This window comes from Synchytrium microbalum, assembly GCF_006535985.1.
Source record: "Synchytrium microbalum strain JEL517 chromosome Unknown SmJEL517_scf0007, whole genome shotgun sequence".
NCBI lineage: Eukaryota > Fungi > Chytridiomycota > Chytridiomycetes > Synchytriales > Synchytriaceae > Synchytrium > Synchytrium microbalum.
The window spans coordinates 107,127-124,106 of NW_022158356.1; the positions used below are offsets into that span (position 1 = coordinate 107,127).

Below are 16,980 nucleotides of genomic sequence, written 5' to 3' on the forward strand. Positions count from 1 at the left end.
GGTTTCGAGTTGGATCAAACAATGCATTAAACAGAATGCTCTTTTTTCGCTCCTTACAGATCCGTTCGATGCAACGACTTTTATTACTATGTATATACGTATATTGAAACACAAAAGCACTATGTAGCACCCTTTATAATGGCCGGGTGGCTCAAGAATTTCTCATCGAAATAGACCATTGATACTTCAGAAGCACTCTCTGAAGTCGTATCTATTCCTAATGAAGCTGCAAGTCCAAGTGCGCCCTTTCCCAATCCGACTACAGATAGCGGTCTTCCCATAGTTGACAACGGCCTCGCCATCGTAGATTTACGACGAGACATTGTTGTAGACTCGGCTCTCGTTTCACCAGCGACTCGCGGCGGTGTATATATAGATATCGGCCGACCAACTATGGACATTGGTCTGCCATTCCGTGATCGAATGGTGCCAGTAGGTAAAGGTCCTATAAGAAGAGGTTTTCTTTAGTCTCATTCGTCACAGTCTTTGGATTTTTTTCAGCTCCATGATTCAGCACTTGCAAGTTAATACAACGTACGATAGATGTCCGCAAAAAGGATCAAACATACCTGTACTTTCAGCAGCTCGAAATGGTAATCGTGGTGCCATTTCCATGCCTCTATCTCGATGCTTCTCCACCTCGTTATACCATATATCTTCGTCCACAGCGTGAAACACTTCATCCAACGTTTCCACAACAGACGACCAACATGTCTGTGCAAAACGTGAGGCTGCAGATAACTGTGGCCCGTATCGTGTACTCACGAATCGTCTACTGGTATTCACGGCTCCTAATAATGAGCCCAGCATTCGCTGTGATACTACAAGGATTGAGGTTATAATTCAGGTACAGGTATAAGTGCTTTTTACTCTCAATCGTCACTCACTTGTGAAATCTGCCGGCATTATTAAGACATAAGGATTTGCTTCATCTCTCGCTAACGTCGTGACTCTCAGCGTTGTCTGAGATGCGTCGGCAGGTGGCGGTGGAGGTATGGGTTCTATTTCTAAAAACGACAAGACAGAGTCCCAAAACGATTTCTTCTTGGGTGGTTGATCCTAATGTGGATTGGAATTTCAATAAAAAGCACGCGTTGACAGATTCTGAATGCCGATAGGAAACAACAAAACCCCCTGACAGTCCAGCAAATGATGCCTCCTTGACACATTGCTCAATTTCACGCACCTTCTGAGGCGTCTTTCCAGCCGACGAGCCCGAAGGACTCCCCAAAAGCTGTCGACCAATACTCTCTGCACCTTTATTTGGATTGCCCTCCACATCCTGTCCAACAATCTCCACTTGAGCACCCTCAGCTCCTAAATCCACCACCATAGGCACCTTTTCATTCTCAGTAGCATTGGTAGCAAATCTGACCTTCATATTATCCGAATCCAGTACAGCCAGTACTTCACCGGCTGCATCGACCAATGCCAGACTATTTTGTAACTTGCGTCTGTTCTCGAATCCGATGCAGTGAGTTAAACAGTCGTCGAGAGCAGCCGCCATGTCAGAGTCTGGATTCTGGAGGTCGATCTTGTAAAATTGTTTTACAGGGAATGGGAATGTATCTATGTCAGAGTACATGGTTATTCTTAGATCTAAGAACTAGAAGCCTGCGCTTACATGTGACGCCACTCTTCCAGGCCTGACTTCTTGGAAGTAACGGGTGAGATACCGATTCAGCGACGGTGAGATATATAGCGTCATATATCGGAGGGGCATCATCTTTCGCCGGTAACGTTAGCCGTATGATTCGAAGCTCTCCTTCGCCGACCACCACTTCTTCACTGTTTTCGTTAACGTGAGTACAAATCACATCAGGTATACTATCAAATAGACGGATCAGTTAAAAACCTGTCCAGTTCAATGTGGTGTTTACAGCTGTTGTTTGTGGCAAAAACGCCTCCTGGTGGCAGATACAAATGTGGGAGGCCTTTCAAGCCCACAGGAGGAATTACGCAACAAAGCAGCATCAAATGAAAGTATACGATCATGGTTGTTTGATTTCCTTGTTATAAACATACCTGATTAAGGTGGTTGAATTGGGTCTTGGATCGGAAGCCTCCACAGACGACGATTGTGACGGATTTGACGGAGTTTGAGCTCCGATGCCAACAAGGCCTCCTTTGCGTTTGTCCATAGCCTAGTAGTAGCGATACCAATACCCCAAATACGACAAGCTTGCTAAGAGCAGCCACCGAAAATGGGTGACTTCTTGAAGATGTATGCATTCTGCTCGATCCAACAAGATACAGGCCGAGCAGTCCGTAATCCGATTTCTCGCGATATTGGCGATATCATCACCTACTCTGCTTAAGCAATCGTGTTCACGTGTTTTCCATACTGCTCTTCGTGAATTTCAAGAAACGCGATTTTTGACAGATAGTAGTCATGTTACGACGAGCAAGGATACGGACACTAGCAGCCATATTGCTACTGCTCATAGGAAACAGTATATGTCACGAAGAAGGTGACTTTTCGTATCTTGCATACAGCTATCCAAACGGGAACATCACACTCTACGCTTGCAGCATGCAAGAATGTCTGAAGTGTACTCAAATTCAACAGGTAAGAATTTGATAGTATTCAATATGAGTTTGATATTAACTCTGTACACTCTTTGTAGAAATCTGATCCATCCTGCAGGACATTATACCATGCTGGACTCTCGTGCACGACGACATATCATCAATCCAACGAATCATTCGCCCTGCCAACGGGCTCTACTGTAACGCAGCTATCCGCCAACGCCTCTCTTCCACCACCTCCACTATACCAAGAATGCAAGAATCTCGATGAGGGCTTCCGTTTCTTTACCTTTACTGTCAGTACTCGCGTTAGATTGCATATTACTTGAAAGCTGACACTAGTTGTCCCAATAGATTGTGGATTTGTTGCTGTTTATAGCATCCAGCTCTGTTATATATTGGAGGCGAAGACTAAATTTCATAAGGTCATCGCGTCGTGTCAGTCGAATATGATCGTATAATTAGACTAGTAGGCAAATATTGTACATATATAACACCAGAAATAATTGCATCCTTCTGTAACAATGTTCAGATCCATCCTGTTTCACGCGCAACATTGTCCAATTTCATTGTTTTCTAGATCGCAAGAAAGAACCACACGGTTCGATCAAGGCTCCCACGGTACTAGGGTAGCCACCCAATGAAGACTGGTATGTCATCGTTGCTTTGTCTTAACACTGCTCTTTATGTTTGACATCCAAAAATTCCACCATTAATTGATAAATGTCAATTTTCGCTATAGGCGACAAGTCTGCAAGGTAAACCTCTTCAACGTGACTCGATTTCTGCATACAGCAGATCAATGCACAGAATTCTTTCTTCCTCTTCCGCTTATAACTTGTTGCTTTTGAGAGAGCATTTTCGCAACAATCATCGACGACACCCAACCAACCACTTATTACAGCTACTAACATTCTGACACGGTCATAAAATTAGCACTATTTCTGAGATCAAGAAGCAGTGGGGACATCATTCAGAGTTTGGAACTGTACCCGGAAGGTGAGTTGAAGTGCAAGTCGATGATCTTGACAATCCCCTTGTCACTTATGGACGCTTTTTTCGCCGTATAGAGTCAAACTAGTAATCAAATCAGTACACGGAACTCAACACTCTCACATCGGATTACGAGCTGGTATACTCGGCAGTGCACCTGGAACGTCAACCTCAACCGAATTCAAGTCACGGACAAATCCCCAATCGTCGACATCTCTTCCACAAATCATCGAATCTCCTGTTATAAGTACCAATCCCAATAGCCCACTATCCATAGTCACAACACCGATAGCAGCTGCAGCACGCGTAACCGGATCGTCACATCCACCAGAGTCTATAGTATCAGTCAGGACAGTCCCTGATTCAGATACTACTACAAGTAATATTAATAGCAATCCACCTACCGAACCATCACACCCAACAACCGAACTGGCGTCATCAGTATCGTCACCATCCCTCTCAAGGAGAGTGAATTCTATGGGACCTGCCTCCCCATTATCAGATGCCGCAACACTATCGACAGCACCAAGTGGTGGTGGTACTTTTGATTCACTAAAGAGAGATGGTACTCTGGATGCATTAAAGAAGGATGGTACTGGGGATACGTTAAAGAGAGATGGTCTCACACGTAAAAGTACAGAGAGCAAGAGTGGGACACATGCTCAACCAAATGGTATTGTTTGCGTAAATGTTGCTTTTTTAATGTTGTTTTTTTGTTGCCAGAACTAAAACGATTTCCATTCCATAGGCAAGGAAAAGACGTCAGACAAGCTGGAATCATCCATGATGGCAGAAGCAGCCAAATTGAATAGTATGGCTATACGCTTTCAAAAGTTTAAAGCTGTTTTGGAGTTACCGAATATTGATCTGGGTAAGTCAAAAGATGGGCAAAAAAGCCTTCGCGAACTCTGAATAGAACCAGCACTTACATTCTTGTCACATTTCTTGTCACTACGCAGATCAATTAAGGAAACTCAGTTGGAAGGGTGTGCCTGACGAGATTAGGCCAATGGTGTGGCAGCTTCTTATGGTAGCTATAAAAATCTTTAACATCAACTTTTTTGGCTTGATGCTCATATGTCGTTCTCTCACTCAGGGTTACTTGCCATGTAATTCAGATCGTCGTGATGCAACACTAGCCAGGAAACGGAGCGAATACGCTGAATATGTGGAACAGTCGTTTGCTAAAGGCAAAGATGGACTTGATCAAGCATTATATCATCAGGTTTGTGATGCCAAAAAAAGGCACATAGATCACTGTAGTATTGACTAACTCAGTCTCGTCCTCTCTCGATCACTAACATCCCATTTGTATAGATACACATTGACATACAAAGAACGAATTCTGGAGTCCCGTTGTACCAAGACGAACGTATTCGAGAAGCACTAGAAAGGATATTGTATTGCTGGGCTATACGACATCCAGCAAGTGGTTATGTGCAGGGGATTAATGATTTGGTGACTCCATTCTTTCAAGTGTTTTTAGCTGGTGATTTGTGTAAGCCATTGTTGACTATACCTGTTTGCCTGTGCAACTTTTTTTTTTTGGCAGACCTGGAGCCAAAAACTTATACGTACCCTTGCATGATAGCAATAACGGCCGCTGATGTTGAAACCTGTGACGTCGAAAAGATACCGCTCCAGACGATACAAAATGTGGAAGCTGATTCATTTTGGTGTTTGACGAAACTGTTGGATGGTATACAAGACAATTATACATTTGCACAACCTGGTATACAGCGGCAGATTACTAAATTGAAGGAGCTGATTAACAGAATTGATGGTATGTATCTTGTATAATTTGTTTGTTGGTGAGAATTGTGAAATCAGTGCACCAGCCTGTGTGATGCTTTGTGCTCCTTTCCTTTTTTCCCCGCACATATTCACTCCCGTCTTTCTTTTCAACGCTAGGTCCACTAGCACTACATTTACAATTACAAGGAGTAGAATTCATTCAGTTTGCTTTCCGATGGATGAATTGTTTATTAATGAGAGAGCTATCCATCAAGAATATTATACGAATGTGGGATACGTATCAGGTATCATGATGAAGGTTCTCGTTGAAGACTTTTTGTGTTTGCCATTCTCACCAAGAACTCTGGATTCTATAGGCCGAAGGTGCAGATGGCTTCTCAGACTTCCATCTATACGTGTGTGCCTCATTCTTGGGCATGTGGTCTGAGCAGTTACGAAAGATGGAGTTTCAGGTATGGCGAAAAACAACAAATCAGTTGGCTGAAATCGAAGGCGGAAAAAAGCGGATACATGGCTTTTAGGTCTTCAGCATGCTTATGCTCTCTCTTACAATCTCTCTCCACAACAGGACATTATGATGTTCCTGCAAGCCCTCCCAACATCAAACTGGGAAGAAAAGGATATCGAGCTGCTCTTATCACAGGGATTTTATTGGAAGTCGCTCTTCCATGATTCGCCAAGTCATTTGCAGAATACGAATACTGCGTCTCCGTCTACATAGTATATAGTGGGGAGAAAGGGAGGAGGTGGAGAGTGTATGAGATGTGTAGAAGTGTTTTTGTTAAATAGTGGTAGGAAGGATTATTATTGAGGAAGAGAATAACATCATTATTTTTAAGCCATGATTTTGATGCTGTCTTTGGCTTGTTTAAGATTTCATGTAACGAGCGAGTTCGAATGACTTGACGTCTGTTGTCATATAGCAATCCTGCTTGTTTTTCGCCTTCGCCTGTAGTTAGTTGTACGATGCAAAAATCAGCGATTTTATCAGTTTGTAACAGAATTTCATTACTTCCTTTTTGAAAGATAACAGATTTTATAGTAGAGCGAGAAAGAGATCAAAAAACCAACCGGAATAACAAAACTTACTACCACAGCAACACACCAACAATCCCAACACACCACAATTCACAAGACGAAAACTTGTATACAAATCCTCACCACTATTCCCCCACTTCACATTCCAAATCACCCAGCCCCAAGCCTGGCCTGAGCAGTCTCCGTCCGACTCTGTCTCAAGAACGGTGCCAAATCCGTCCCTCCCGTACCCCTCGCAATAAGCGTCTGTCGTACTCTGAGACTAGCATTATCAGATACAACTCCACTATTACTTCCACCGGCACTCCCACTACTAGCACCACCTTTGGCGGGATTCGGTCGACTTCCAACTCCAGCCTCCTTCTTCTTGGACGCCTGAATGATGATATACACCGTCACAATCTTGAAATGCATGTCTCGGAATATACGGAGTCCCTCGACACATCGGTTGAATAATCGTTCAGCTTCCATTCCGAGGGAAGTGTATGCTCCTAGTTCTTGGATAAAGGAGCGGATGGATGGTGCTCGACCTAGTGCATAGATAAAATCACGGTGGGCTCCTGGCATGTACTTTCTCATTTCGTGGATGTGGTTTATGGCGCTGCCTGGTGATGGGGTTATTGGTGAGGTATGGTTGCTGGTACCGTTACTACTACCATGAGGGTGATGTCCATTAATTAAACTATTATTACTATTATTTAAGAGATTCGACAATGAGGAAGAAGGTGGTAAATGTCCCGGTGTGTTTCTAGGTGGTATGACTCCAGGATCGTGTTGATTTGTCTCGGAAGCAGTTACAGGTCGTGTTGGGTAGTGATCAATACCAAGTGCTACATCCAGAGCATGAAGTAAGGATGATTGACCTGCACTTGCCCCAGCCCATTTGCCCCATGTCCCTATTTTACCTGGTGATGGTGGGTCGGCTTTGACCCATCCTACAACACCGTGGTCTTCGTGTTGTGGAACTTCGTCTAATGGGTTTGGTAGTTTACGGTGTTTACTACTATGGATGTGTCCTCCAGGGAATTTAAACGTTCCATTCGTCATATTGTTGTATAATACAGGTGATTGTTTGGTTGGTAGTGGTGATCCAGGCCTAGATCCATTCTGACTAGCCGTACCAGTAACCCCTCCACTGCTCATAAAACCATCCTTTTCTTCAAAATCGACCACAACACCTTCATAAAACAGTCCAAGTGGCATTTCAGGAGTATGTTCCCATCCAGCAACATAGGGTCGTACTCGATGGAAGAAGATGTGGGGATCGTTCTTCTCGTACATTGCCACTAGAGTTTCATTGATTCGTTCAATAGCTTGAGCGATAATCAATAGGTTGGTTTCTAGAGCTGGGATGTTCCTGTTTACGACTGCATGCATGGCGTTGATCATTGCGGGTATAGCTGGAGCACCAGCAGCTTCTATGGCTATACTAACTAGGTAAAACCATGCTTCGTCCATACCACCTGAGAAGGTATGCATTACACCAAAGTTGCTAATGTGGAGATCGCAGGTGAGTTGAGAGACAGTTGGGGAGCGAGATAAAAAAAAAGAGAGCTATAGCCGTGATTATCCAGAAGTTTTTCTCACCTCAGATCCAATGGTCCTTCAGGATCAATGAGATAGTGATTATATAGCACGACAGCAGCGTATGACAGGACTGGCTTCAAGCCTAGTCGATTACACACCATGACGTATGGCACAGCGACAGATTCTGGAAGTATGTCTGTAATGTCGGAGGGGAGAGTGCATGTATCAGGACATGATTTCGACCAGAAGAGCGTTAATCAATAGATCGTACCTTCAGCCTCCTCATTCTTTCCCCAGATATAAGCTTGACCAATAAAAGCCAAGACGACATATGCTCTCTGCCACTCTCTATGATGATCTAATTGCTTTGCATCTAGTATCGGGAGCTGCAGAAGAGAAACAACGAGTAGATATCAGCTTGTGTGAGATTGCTTGTGATATACTCATGACACGAATGAGGAAATGATGAGTACCTTCTTGACAGATTCCCTCAGTCTTCCAGCTAGAAGGAGAGCAGACAGCCGATCCAAGATGACTTCCCAAGGTTCAAAGTAAGCGGGAAGGCGAGAGATTGGATTTGGACCAGATGGCAAAAACCCAGCTGCAATTGTGTAATGTGGGTTTAATGTCAGTGAAGCGAGATGAGATGAAAGACTAACGATGATTATCACTTACTTATTGGGTGAATATCATACTGAGCAGGGTCCGGTATCGCTCCATCTCTTACTGGCATTCTCTCCTCTTGTTCTATCTGTCGTCACGAGAGTGATTTGGATGACTTCAATAATGGAATTTCGCATCAACCTTAATCATCCCGGACATACCCGTTGAGTTAGCTGTACGCGTATATTCTCGACAAGTGTCGCTGTAGCGAAGGCTTGCTACTTTTTAACACGTCGAGCTTCGAACCTTCAAACTTTCAAACACCATAAAAACTGACGACCTGTATTGAGCTAATAAGGCAAACCGCTACGATGCCGTTATATTGCATTCAATGTACATTTATATGATGAGTTAACCGCCATTCTATTCCTTTTGCTGTCCTGTTGTTCCTCTTATCACAAAATGTCACTTTTTTTCAAACTTCAAACTCATCAGAAAACTGCCCCTTGCTAAAGGACTTGTATGGAATTGTACGGGATTTTACGGTCTAAACTACTGCTACACATCGGTCGATGCTACCACCACGAAGTACGAGCTCATATCTCGATGAAATCATCATCAAACATTATCCTGAGCAAGAAGTAGTGTGCTTTCACTTTTGGGACACATATAGCGTCCGTCGGGTCGATTTTGGATGGGCAGCCATATTTTGAAACAGGCAATCTCCGACTGACCACGTGGGAAATCAATGACTATTTTTATGTAGCCAAACAAAACACTGGCAAGATTTGTATTATTCAGGGGAAACCCACGTTGGTGAATGATCAAGTATACCTCAACACCGAAACGGAGGCTCTGCTGCACGCTTTGTTTGAGGATGCCTATGTCCCAGCTATCAGCCATTTAAAATAACTTCAATCATTTGTATTGACGTCCCATGAATTAAAAACCGGGATCTTTCGTAGCAACGCTCAAGAGAGCGGGCGGGCTCTGGTATTGGAGTGGACAGCCCAGAAAAATCATATTGAAACCATTCTTGATGTCTCGAGCTCTGTTTCAAAATTATCCACATGGGACGTGAGTCGTGAGGAGTCGCACTTTCCTGAGGTTAAAAGGGTGAAGAGGGCACGATGCGTAGAACACTAGGAACGTATTTGGCACAGATTGCATTCTAGCAATTAAGACGGAAAAGATTCTACCCATAATAAATGACAGCAGCGACTGTTTTGCAAGACTGGAAATGTTGGCTTATACTGCGACTAATCCGCCTAAAAACGAAACCACGTTGTTGTGATGATTCTTGATGGCAATGGCCAAAGGCGATAGACCACCCTCCTCTTTCGTCATCCCGAAGATCAGGACCTCTGTGGTAGTCGGCACCTAAGTCTACTAGAAATTTAACTACATCCAAATGGCCGCTTGACGCAGCCCTCCACAATGGTGTTCTTCCACTGTCGGTTGTCCTGTGAATGTCCGCTCCCACCGACTGGAGATGTTTCATCGACGTTTATATAGCCTCCCATGCTGGCTGCATATAATGGTGTGGAACCCACTTCGTTCGGTTGATTGACATCACCTCCCTGTTCGAGAATGAAGAATAGAGATTTTAATGAACAGAGATTCTAACAAACAAATACGAGAAGGAGATAGCGTATCTTCTCAGCAATCCATTTCACTCCCTCATTGTTCTCATTGTATACTGCAATCCAGAGCAGTGTCTCCCCCCTCCCGATTGGCGAGTTCTCCCTAAACAACGAGATCTAAACCAGACGTTCCGAAGAAGAGCAGATAATGGAGAGCGATTCATCAATAGTCCAATATATGCACAAACATGCGGGATTGCGACACATTGGCAGTTGCAGCCCAAACAGGTGTACCGATTCAGCACTCTTACGCATTTTAAACCACCCCAACGAGAAAACGGCAGCAGGGGAAGATTACAGCATGTTCGAAGATATTGATGCCTGCTCTGTATGTCACATGATTGTCCATACGACAAGATTTAGCATCGTAATCAATGTTGCTCTGTGATTATTCTGAGCACAACTGCGACACTATAACAAAGAGAGCATTTGGATCATGCAGAATCTGGTAGATTTCTCAGCTGAATAGTCTATACTTTGGTTGGCATTGTCAGACTTGCCCCACTCAGGTTTCCAAATTCGTCACCAGATAGATCAGACTGGCATTTACGTTGAGAAGTATTAACCAATATAGTCTTACCAGATCTCTGCAATTCTAATACAAATACATACTTAGTATTCTGTTGCGCATCCAGATCAGTCATTGTACTTTTTTACCTCGTTAGTTGAGCAACGAGCAAATATGAGCGACACTACAGTGCTCTGGCTTCAGCTCTTTAAGCGTAATTCTGACAGGGCAAACGATCAATATGCTGCAGTTGAGGAGTTGGGGGACTCTGCTGATGTGGAAGTGGATGTTGTAGTCACAAATATTAGCAAACTACGCAAATATCTCATCAATCATGAACGCTTCAAGAAGTCATTGGATGGCATCGAAGACCATCAATTGTATGTATATATAGATGCAGAATGCGAAACGCCGCTGAAACCAAGTACATCAATCACCCAAATCGAAACATCAGATGACAATCCATTGAGAGTGGTGAGGCCCGCTCCACCTGTAAGTAGGATGTCTTTTACGATGGAAGGTAAGCGACTCCCCTCGTTTGGTAATGTCACTACTGCTGTTGATTTGAACAATATTGTTTTACTCACAATGCAAATCCAGATCCTCCCCTACAGGCTATGCAACTTCTCCATACCATACTCTGGAACAAAGAAAAATCAATGCGCAATAGGCTATATACAACTGTAGTATGCAATGTCCCAACTCTGGCAACCATGCAACAAGTTGGGGAGTTTGACACCGTCACGCCACTCTCTCCATTGAGGTTTACTGTCATCCAATTGAAGGATTTGATGGATACATATCGATTGCAAGGCTTGCTACCTTCATTCCCGCTGTTTGTTGACAGTTCTACATCTAAGGTAGACAAACTACTTGTAAATGAAGCGTACACCCGTCTGCACGACTTCTTGAAGAGCATCTCTGCTGAGGGCACTGTCAAGGAAGCTATGACGTCACGAGCTATAATAGGGAATCCTGGCATTGGTAATACTTTTGGTTTTCGTTGACATTGAATCTGCGCATTGACTAGTCATGCTGTCATGAAAATAGGAAAGTCACTCTTTTTGCTATATGAATTGATCGAACGATTATTGGTTGGTGCACCAACGGCACTCCAAAATCACCGCTCGTTTTACTATTATTTTAGTGAATCAGGGGTCGCCAAGCGTTTGTCTACCGAATACTGTCCGTCTCGTAGTGCAAGCCCAACGTGGGCTTTGGTGGATTCAAATCAGGAAGTCGATAGTCCATGTGGTGGATTCCTTGACAACAAACTAGTTTTGGTGCTTCAAGCAACTTCCCCGAAGGTCAAGCGCTATAAAGAATGGACGAAGCAAGCTCGTGCGCTCTATTACTATATGAATACTTGGACGTGGGAAGAAATCGCTTATTATGGGTAAGTGTCTTAGTCAGTCTTTCAATTTTCTGATGTAATGGCCATTAAAAGCTCTGAGGTACTCCACTTGGATGTAAATCGACTTTGGGAAGCTTGGAATGATTGGAACCCATGTCCTCGATATTGCTTTAATATTGCGAAATCCGATATGCTCATGGAGCTGTATCAAAACGATGTGTTCAAAACTCTCCAGGATACAAAAGAAAATCTGTTTCACCTTCTTCTGAATGGAAGTTCTGCCAATCCGGAGCAATCGTCAAGGCTAGTACTCATCTCTGGAAAGATTCCATCTGCTGAACAAGAAAGTGCGAATCTAGGCCGAGTCGGCTGTAAAGTAGACATAATAGGAAAACAAGTCATCCGAATGATTGGTGTGGAAATGGAAAAGCGCCCTGATGTCGATCGTAAATATTTTTACAACTTGTTGGGCAGTACCGCAGGTGAAGCAGCTGTGCGAGGAACGATGCTGGAAGCCAGAATGCACCATCTTATGTCCACGAAAGGGCCTCCACTCACTGCTACATGTCTGACTGACAGACCAGAGTTACTTGTTGCACCAAGAGGTGCGTATATATTGCTCAGTCGTTTTGAAAAATTCTTTTTAATTCTTTTTAACCCTCATGACCTTGGAATGCTAGAGAAAGTCGTCAGCTTCATGAAGACCGATTTGTCAGCAATGCTGAAGGACAACGAGTCTGGGTACTTCTGGCCAATAGCATCAAATCAGGCCAGTTTTGATGGATTTATATGGGACAGGAAGACGAGCATCATTATTCTATTGCAGGCTACGGTTTCAGTTGTCCATCCAATAAAGCAAACCGGTCTCGACGAACTACGGAAAGCGTTTCGAGACGCTGGCTTGAGAAGACCTGATTATCCATGGCCACTTGTATTTTGTACCTCAATCAATGAACTTGGAATTCAAACTACTCAGCAAGTCCTGGGAGTTTGGAATACAAGACTTACTCAGTACACATTGAAGATACCTATATAAGTAAGCTTTGGAGGTCCACAAACCCTAACGCCGTCGACATCTAACGAGTATTTCGTAGATTGCAATCAAATGATCACTTGGTGAAATCGTCAAATAGCAACCTTCATTATGCAAATAAAGAATATTTGTTATATAGTGATAGAAGTTGCACATGAATGAATGTTGAGTGTATATATTAGATCTTTTGCCTTCCACCATTGCAATAACAAATAAATATTATCATTTCAAATTCCATTCTGCTGTTCGGTTTATGCCTTGAATCGAAGAAGTACGGTCAATTCTGCCACATTGTTTGAACCCTGGAGTTAATACGGTAGACTCAAGTCGTTACGGTAAGATGAACCCAAAAATGGAATGCCAGGAAATATGGTCATCCCTCAACACCAAAACCTCAAGGCGGAAGTAGTTTACGAGGGATCGTTTGGACAGACTCCGTTGGGAAAGCTGTCTGGATGGTGTTTATAGTGGGTTGTATAAGTTGCTCTTCATAATTTACGGTCTCACTTGTCTCAGAATGTCTATAGTTTTAATTGAGCCGAATTAGCATAGCAAAACTACAATCTTACACGTCGCCACGCCTCCTAAAGGCCCAAAACAACGAGTTTGTAAACTACTTCCGCCTTGAAGGTTAATTCCCGACCTTCCAAGAGTGTGAAGAGAAGCATCCAACCAGCTGTTTACAAGATCATTCAGCGTGTCAGCATATAGTCTACTGGATCGTAACGAGAAAAAACGAATGAACTGTATCGATTTGATTATTTTGTCGGAGCGCAATGCGAAAGATATGCTATGAAGTGACATGGCGGGGACCACGGGTAAATAATCACGCAAATAACACCAATTCTGTGTCCTTGCATGGCAGTGTTTTTATCAGTCGTGAGTTTTTGGGTTACTTCTGTTAGAAATCTCATCCATCTAGTGTGCATTGCAACATTCTTGATTAGGCACGCTCTTTAGACAGCGACCGATGGACCGAATCGTATTAGGTTAACCATTTAAATAGAGAGATCTTCACTTGCTGCATCTTTTACAAAGGTGTTTAAATGTTTATCTTTAAAAGCAAACATACCCAATGATCTCGTGAATACCGAGTCAAGGAGAGCAAACACACAAAACCACACACGCATACCTGGGGGTGACGAAGCCTTTTGATGATCCGGTTCTTGAGATTAACGCTTCCTTTTCAAGATTGGTAGTGTGATGTCCTTGTCCATGCTCAAAAGCCCTGGGACATTCATTTCATCATCATCACTGTCATGTTCTTCCTCTATACGGAGACTAGTGCGGAGGGCAGAGCTCTAACTGAAGCGATACCTAGAAACAGCAAATGTGGTTAGTATGACGCTTTGAAAGCTCTAAACCGAATGAAAGGACAACTTCAATCATTTACAAGACACAAGACATGGTGACAATCGGCTCTGTGGATCATACAAAAGGTGGTATGGCACAGCCAATACTCGCGATGTGTACTCCCGGCCGCACATACGGGTTGCTTTCGAAAAAACAACTTCAAACGCGGGTCGCCGCTACTCTCCATAGAGTTCCTCTGATGTGACCATGTAAATTTGCTCGTCCGGCCTGCTTGAATCCTACTGATTGCACGAGGAAAACCGACAGAGACTAGCAACAGGAGTGCCACACGCAGGTTTCCCCGGTTATCAATAGTGGTTCTCTTGGGTTCAAACCCCTTAACTATGATGGTAGCATAGTCCGGTTTGAAAGAGAAGCAGCAGTAGGAACACTCGTGTGCCCCAAAACACCAACCATGAGTCGTTTGAATGATCCCTTGGTGGTGGCACCACATCGCTTTATATATTCATTGGAGAGGTGATCGCCACCATTCTCGCTTTTCCTAATCGATTGAAGCCTTGCTGTCTCTATGTCAGCCAGTTTAGCTTTAAGCTCTATTCTAACAACAATTGCCACACTAAACATGATCTGAGGACTGTCTAAGCACGAATTTGTAGTTGCTCCAGCTCGGCCTCAGGGTTGACTAGGTGTCCAGGAAGGACCTTCTTTGTGTGGGGCTGCCTGCACTTGGACGATATGCTCAGAGTATGACTAGGAACCAGCCTTGGTAGGTAAAGATGAAGATGATCATAACGAGTGATCTTTCAGACCAAACGTTCGGTTGAAACAGCCTAGTTGCGGCGCGTTTGTATATTTGTAGAACTGTTAATATCACGAATAAATAATCTTGTAGCAAACGCTAGATTTGGCAGTTCACGTGTCGCTTTACTCTCTCGCGTATCCAACATTTCAACTCCCGACTCTTCACAGATGCACTTTCCAAAGTCCTGGAAGGACTGGGGCCATCATAAGAAGGAAGCCTCTGATAAAAGTATGTATTTCATATTGGACTCGGTCACTTATTCGTAGTCTCTTTCGCCTCCTTGGCTTCAAAACATGGACATGTTGAGCTAACATTCAACACTATTTGCTCTTCCCATTACTCGACATTAGTGACTACGACGGACGATGCCTCTGAAACATTCAAATCATTCACTCCACAAACCGATGGAACTACTGTCGTCTTTGTGCTTGGAGGTATGAACATTCAACAACATTTGAATTTGGAGCAACAGTTAATCCTAACGTATTCTGGTTTGTTTTAGGACCTGGAGCTGGTCGGTGCCTGCTTTTATAATGAAACATAGTCAATTATCGTAATTGTTGATGACGTTCTTGTTTGTGCAATCATCAGGCAAAGGGACTCAATGTGAACGGCTGGTCCGTGATTTTGGATTTGTGCACTTGTCAGGTAGCGATTGATTTAAATCCATTTGTGAATGATGTCGCATATACACTCCTGGTCCCTCTTTATCTCCTACGTCTCATATCTGCCACCAAACCCCTCTCCTACACAGCTGGTGACCTCCTACGAGCCGAACGAGAACGACCAGGCTCCCAATACGGCGACCTGATCAACAATACCATCAAGGAAGGAAAAATCGTACCTAGCCATATAACCATTGGACTGCTATATAATGCCATGAAGAACGAATCAGACAAGTTACGGTTTCTCATTGATGGCTTCCCGAGAGCTCTGGATCAAGCCTTATCTTTTGAAGAGCATGTAAGTGCGCCGTACCGTTATTTGAAAGCGAAGGACTGGTTGTGGGGTTCGACCGACGAGGTCGTTTCTTTGGCGTGCGAATGGATTTTTTTGCATATTCAACCGGTCATCTATAGCTCACTCACATTCTTTTCAATTCACCAAGGTCTGCAAAGCGAAATCAATCCTGTATCTAGACTGCTCTGAACAAGTCATGTTACAACGGTTGCTGAAACGATCGGAAACAAGTGGACGAGTCGATGACAATATAGAGTCAATCAAGAAGAGATTTGTCACGTTTCAGGAAACGAGTTATCCGGTTGTTGAACACTATCGTCAACTTTCCAAGGTTAAGACGGTAAGAACGCAAGAATGAATGAATTCAGGTTTCTGATGATTGAAAGGGAGGAGGAGTTATTGTGAGGCTTGAGGTGTCGATTGGACTATGTTATCGTACTATTCACCCTTTTGTTGTTAAATGTGAATCTCTTTTGTCTAGGTTGGCTGTGAAAAGGACGTTGACGCCGTCTACGATGATGTAAAGGCAGCCGTTGCTGAAGTCCTTGCTGAAACGACAGAAAAGAAATAGAGCTTTGGATATGGTTACCTCAAGGCTTCTCTTCTGTCATTATCGATCGAGATAGGATTGTCTTTTTTTCTCCAACTTACCATACTCCATCAGACACAAACACCCAACACACGCTACATTTGAGACCCATAACGAGAGAACCTGTCTCTTTTCTCTCCAGCAAACGAACAACAAAAATACCATAACTAATAGAATAATCACGAGACGAGACGAAAAAGATAGTAAAAGACTTTCCGGCTTGTCGTCAAAACCAGAAACATGTGTTGCCTTAGCGTTTTGAGTTTCATTCTATATGAGCTGAAAATTATATATCATGTTCATTATGATTTACACCGTTATATCAATTTTTG

The 16,980-nt window shown here is 43.4% G+C and overlaps 5 protein-coding genes across 5 annotated transcripts; 3 read left to right on the top strand and 2 right to left on the bottom strand.

Moving 5' to 3' along the window:
• Positions 1 to 119: 119 nt before the first annotated feature.
• Positions 120 to 2,141, bottom strand: SmJEL517_g01881 (uncharacterized protein; the record flags this gene model as incomplete). The annotated part of the gene is made up of 6 exons (XM_031167809.1): positions 120 to 445; positions 570 to 821; positions 888 to 1,059; positions 1,187 to 1,569; positions 1,625 to 1,827; positions 2,026 to 2,141. 6 exons carry the CDS (start codon positions 2,139 to 2,141, stop codon positions 120 to 122), a joined length of 1,452 nt encoding a protein of 483 aa, XP_031026143.1.
• Positions 2,142 to 2,392: 251 nt separating this feature from the next.
• On the top strand, positions 2,393 to 5,998 carry SmJEL517_g01882 (uncharacterized protein; the record flags this gene model as incomplete). The annotated part of the gene is made up of 13 exons (XM_031167810.1): positions 2,393 to 2,569; positions 2,628 to 2,825; positions 2,884 to 2,954; positions 3,466 to 3,528; positions 3,600 to 4,195; positions 4,271 to 4,393; positions 4,482 to 4,552; positions 4,619 to 4,747; positions 4,840 to 5,020; positions 5,114 to 5,305; positions 5,434 to 5,561; positions 5,634 to 5,729; positions 5,846 to 5,998. The coding sequence occupies 13 exons, from the start codon at positions 2,393 to 2,395 to the stop codon at positions 5,996 to 5,998; spliced, it is 2,178 nt and encodes a 725-aa protein (XP_031026144.1).
• A 467-nt stretch (positions 5,999 to 6,465) lies between these two features.
• On the bottom strand, positions 6,466 to 8,575 carry SmJEL517_g01883 (uncharacterized protein; the record flags this gene model as incomplete). Its single annotated transcript, XM_031167811.1, has 5 exons — positions 6,466 to 7,807; positions 7,903 to 8,038; positions 8,114 to 8,228; positions 8,316 to 8,443; positions 8,518 to 8,575. The coding sequence occupies 5 exons, from the start codon at positions 8,573 to 8,575 to the stop codon at positions 6,466 to 6,468; spliced, it is 1,779 nt and encodes a 592-aa protein (XP_031026145.1).
• Positions 8,576 to 10,770: 2,195 nt separating this feature from the next.
• On the top strand, positions 10,771 to 12,986 carry SmJEL517_g01884 (uncharacterized protein; the record flags this gene model as incomplete). The annotated part of the gene is made up of 5 exons (XM_031167812.1): positions 10,771 to 11,116; positions 11,197 to 11,580; positions 11,647 to 11,992; positions 12,044 to 12,555; positions 12,631 to 12,986. 5 exons carry the CDS (start codon positions 10,771 to 10,773, stop codon positions 12,984 to 12,986), a joined length of 1,944 nt encoding a protein of 647 aa, XP_031026138.1.
• Positions 12,987 to 15,266: 2,280 nt separating this feature from the next.
• SmJEL517_g01885 (uncharacterized protein) lies at positions 15,267 to 16,630 on the top strand (the record flags this gene model as incomplete). The annotated part of the gene is made up of 7 exons (XM_031167813.1): positions 15,267 to 15,327; positions 15,450 to 15,533; positions 15,602 to 15,613; positions 15,691 to 15,747; positions 15,854 to 16,062; positions 16,208 to 16,399; positions 16,541 to 16,630. 7 exons carry the CDS (start codon positions 15,267 to 15,269, stop codon positions 16,628 to 16,630), a joined length of 705 nt encoding a protein of 234 aa, XP_031026139.1.
• Positions 16,631 to 16,980: the final 350 nt, after the last annotated feature.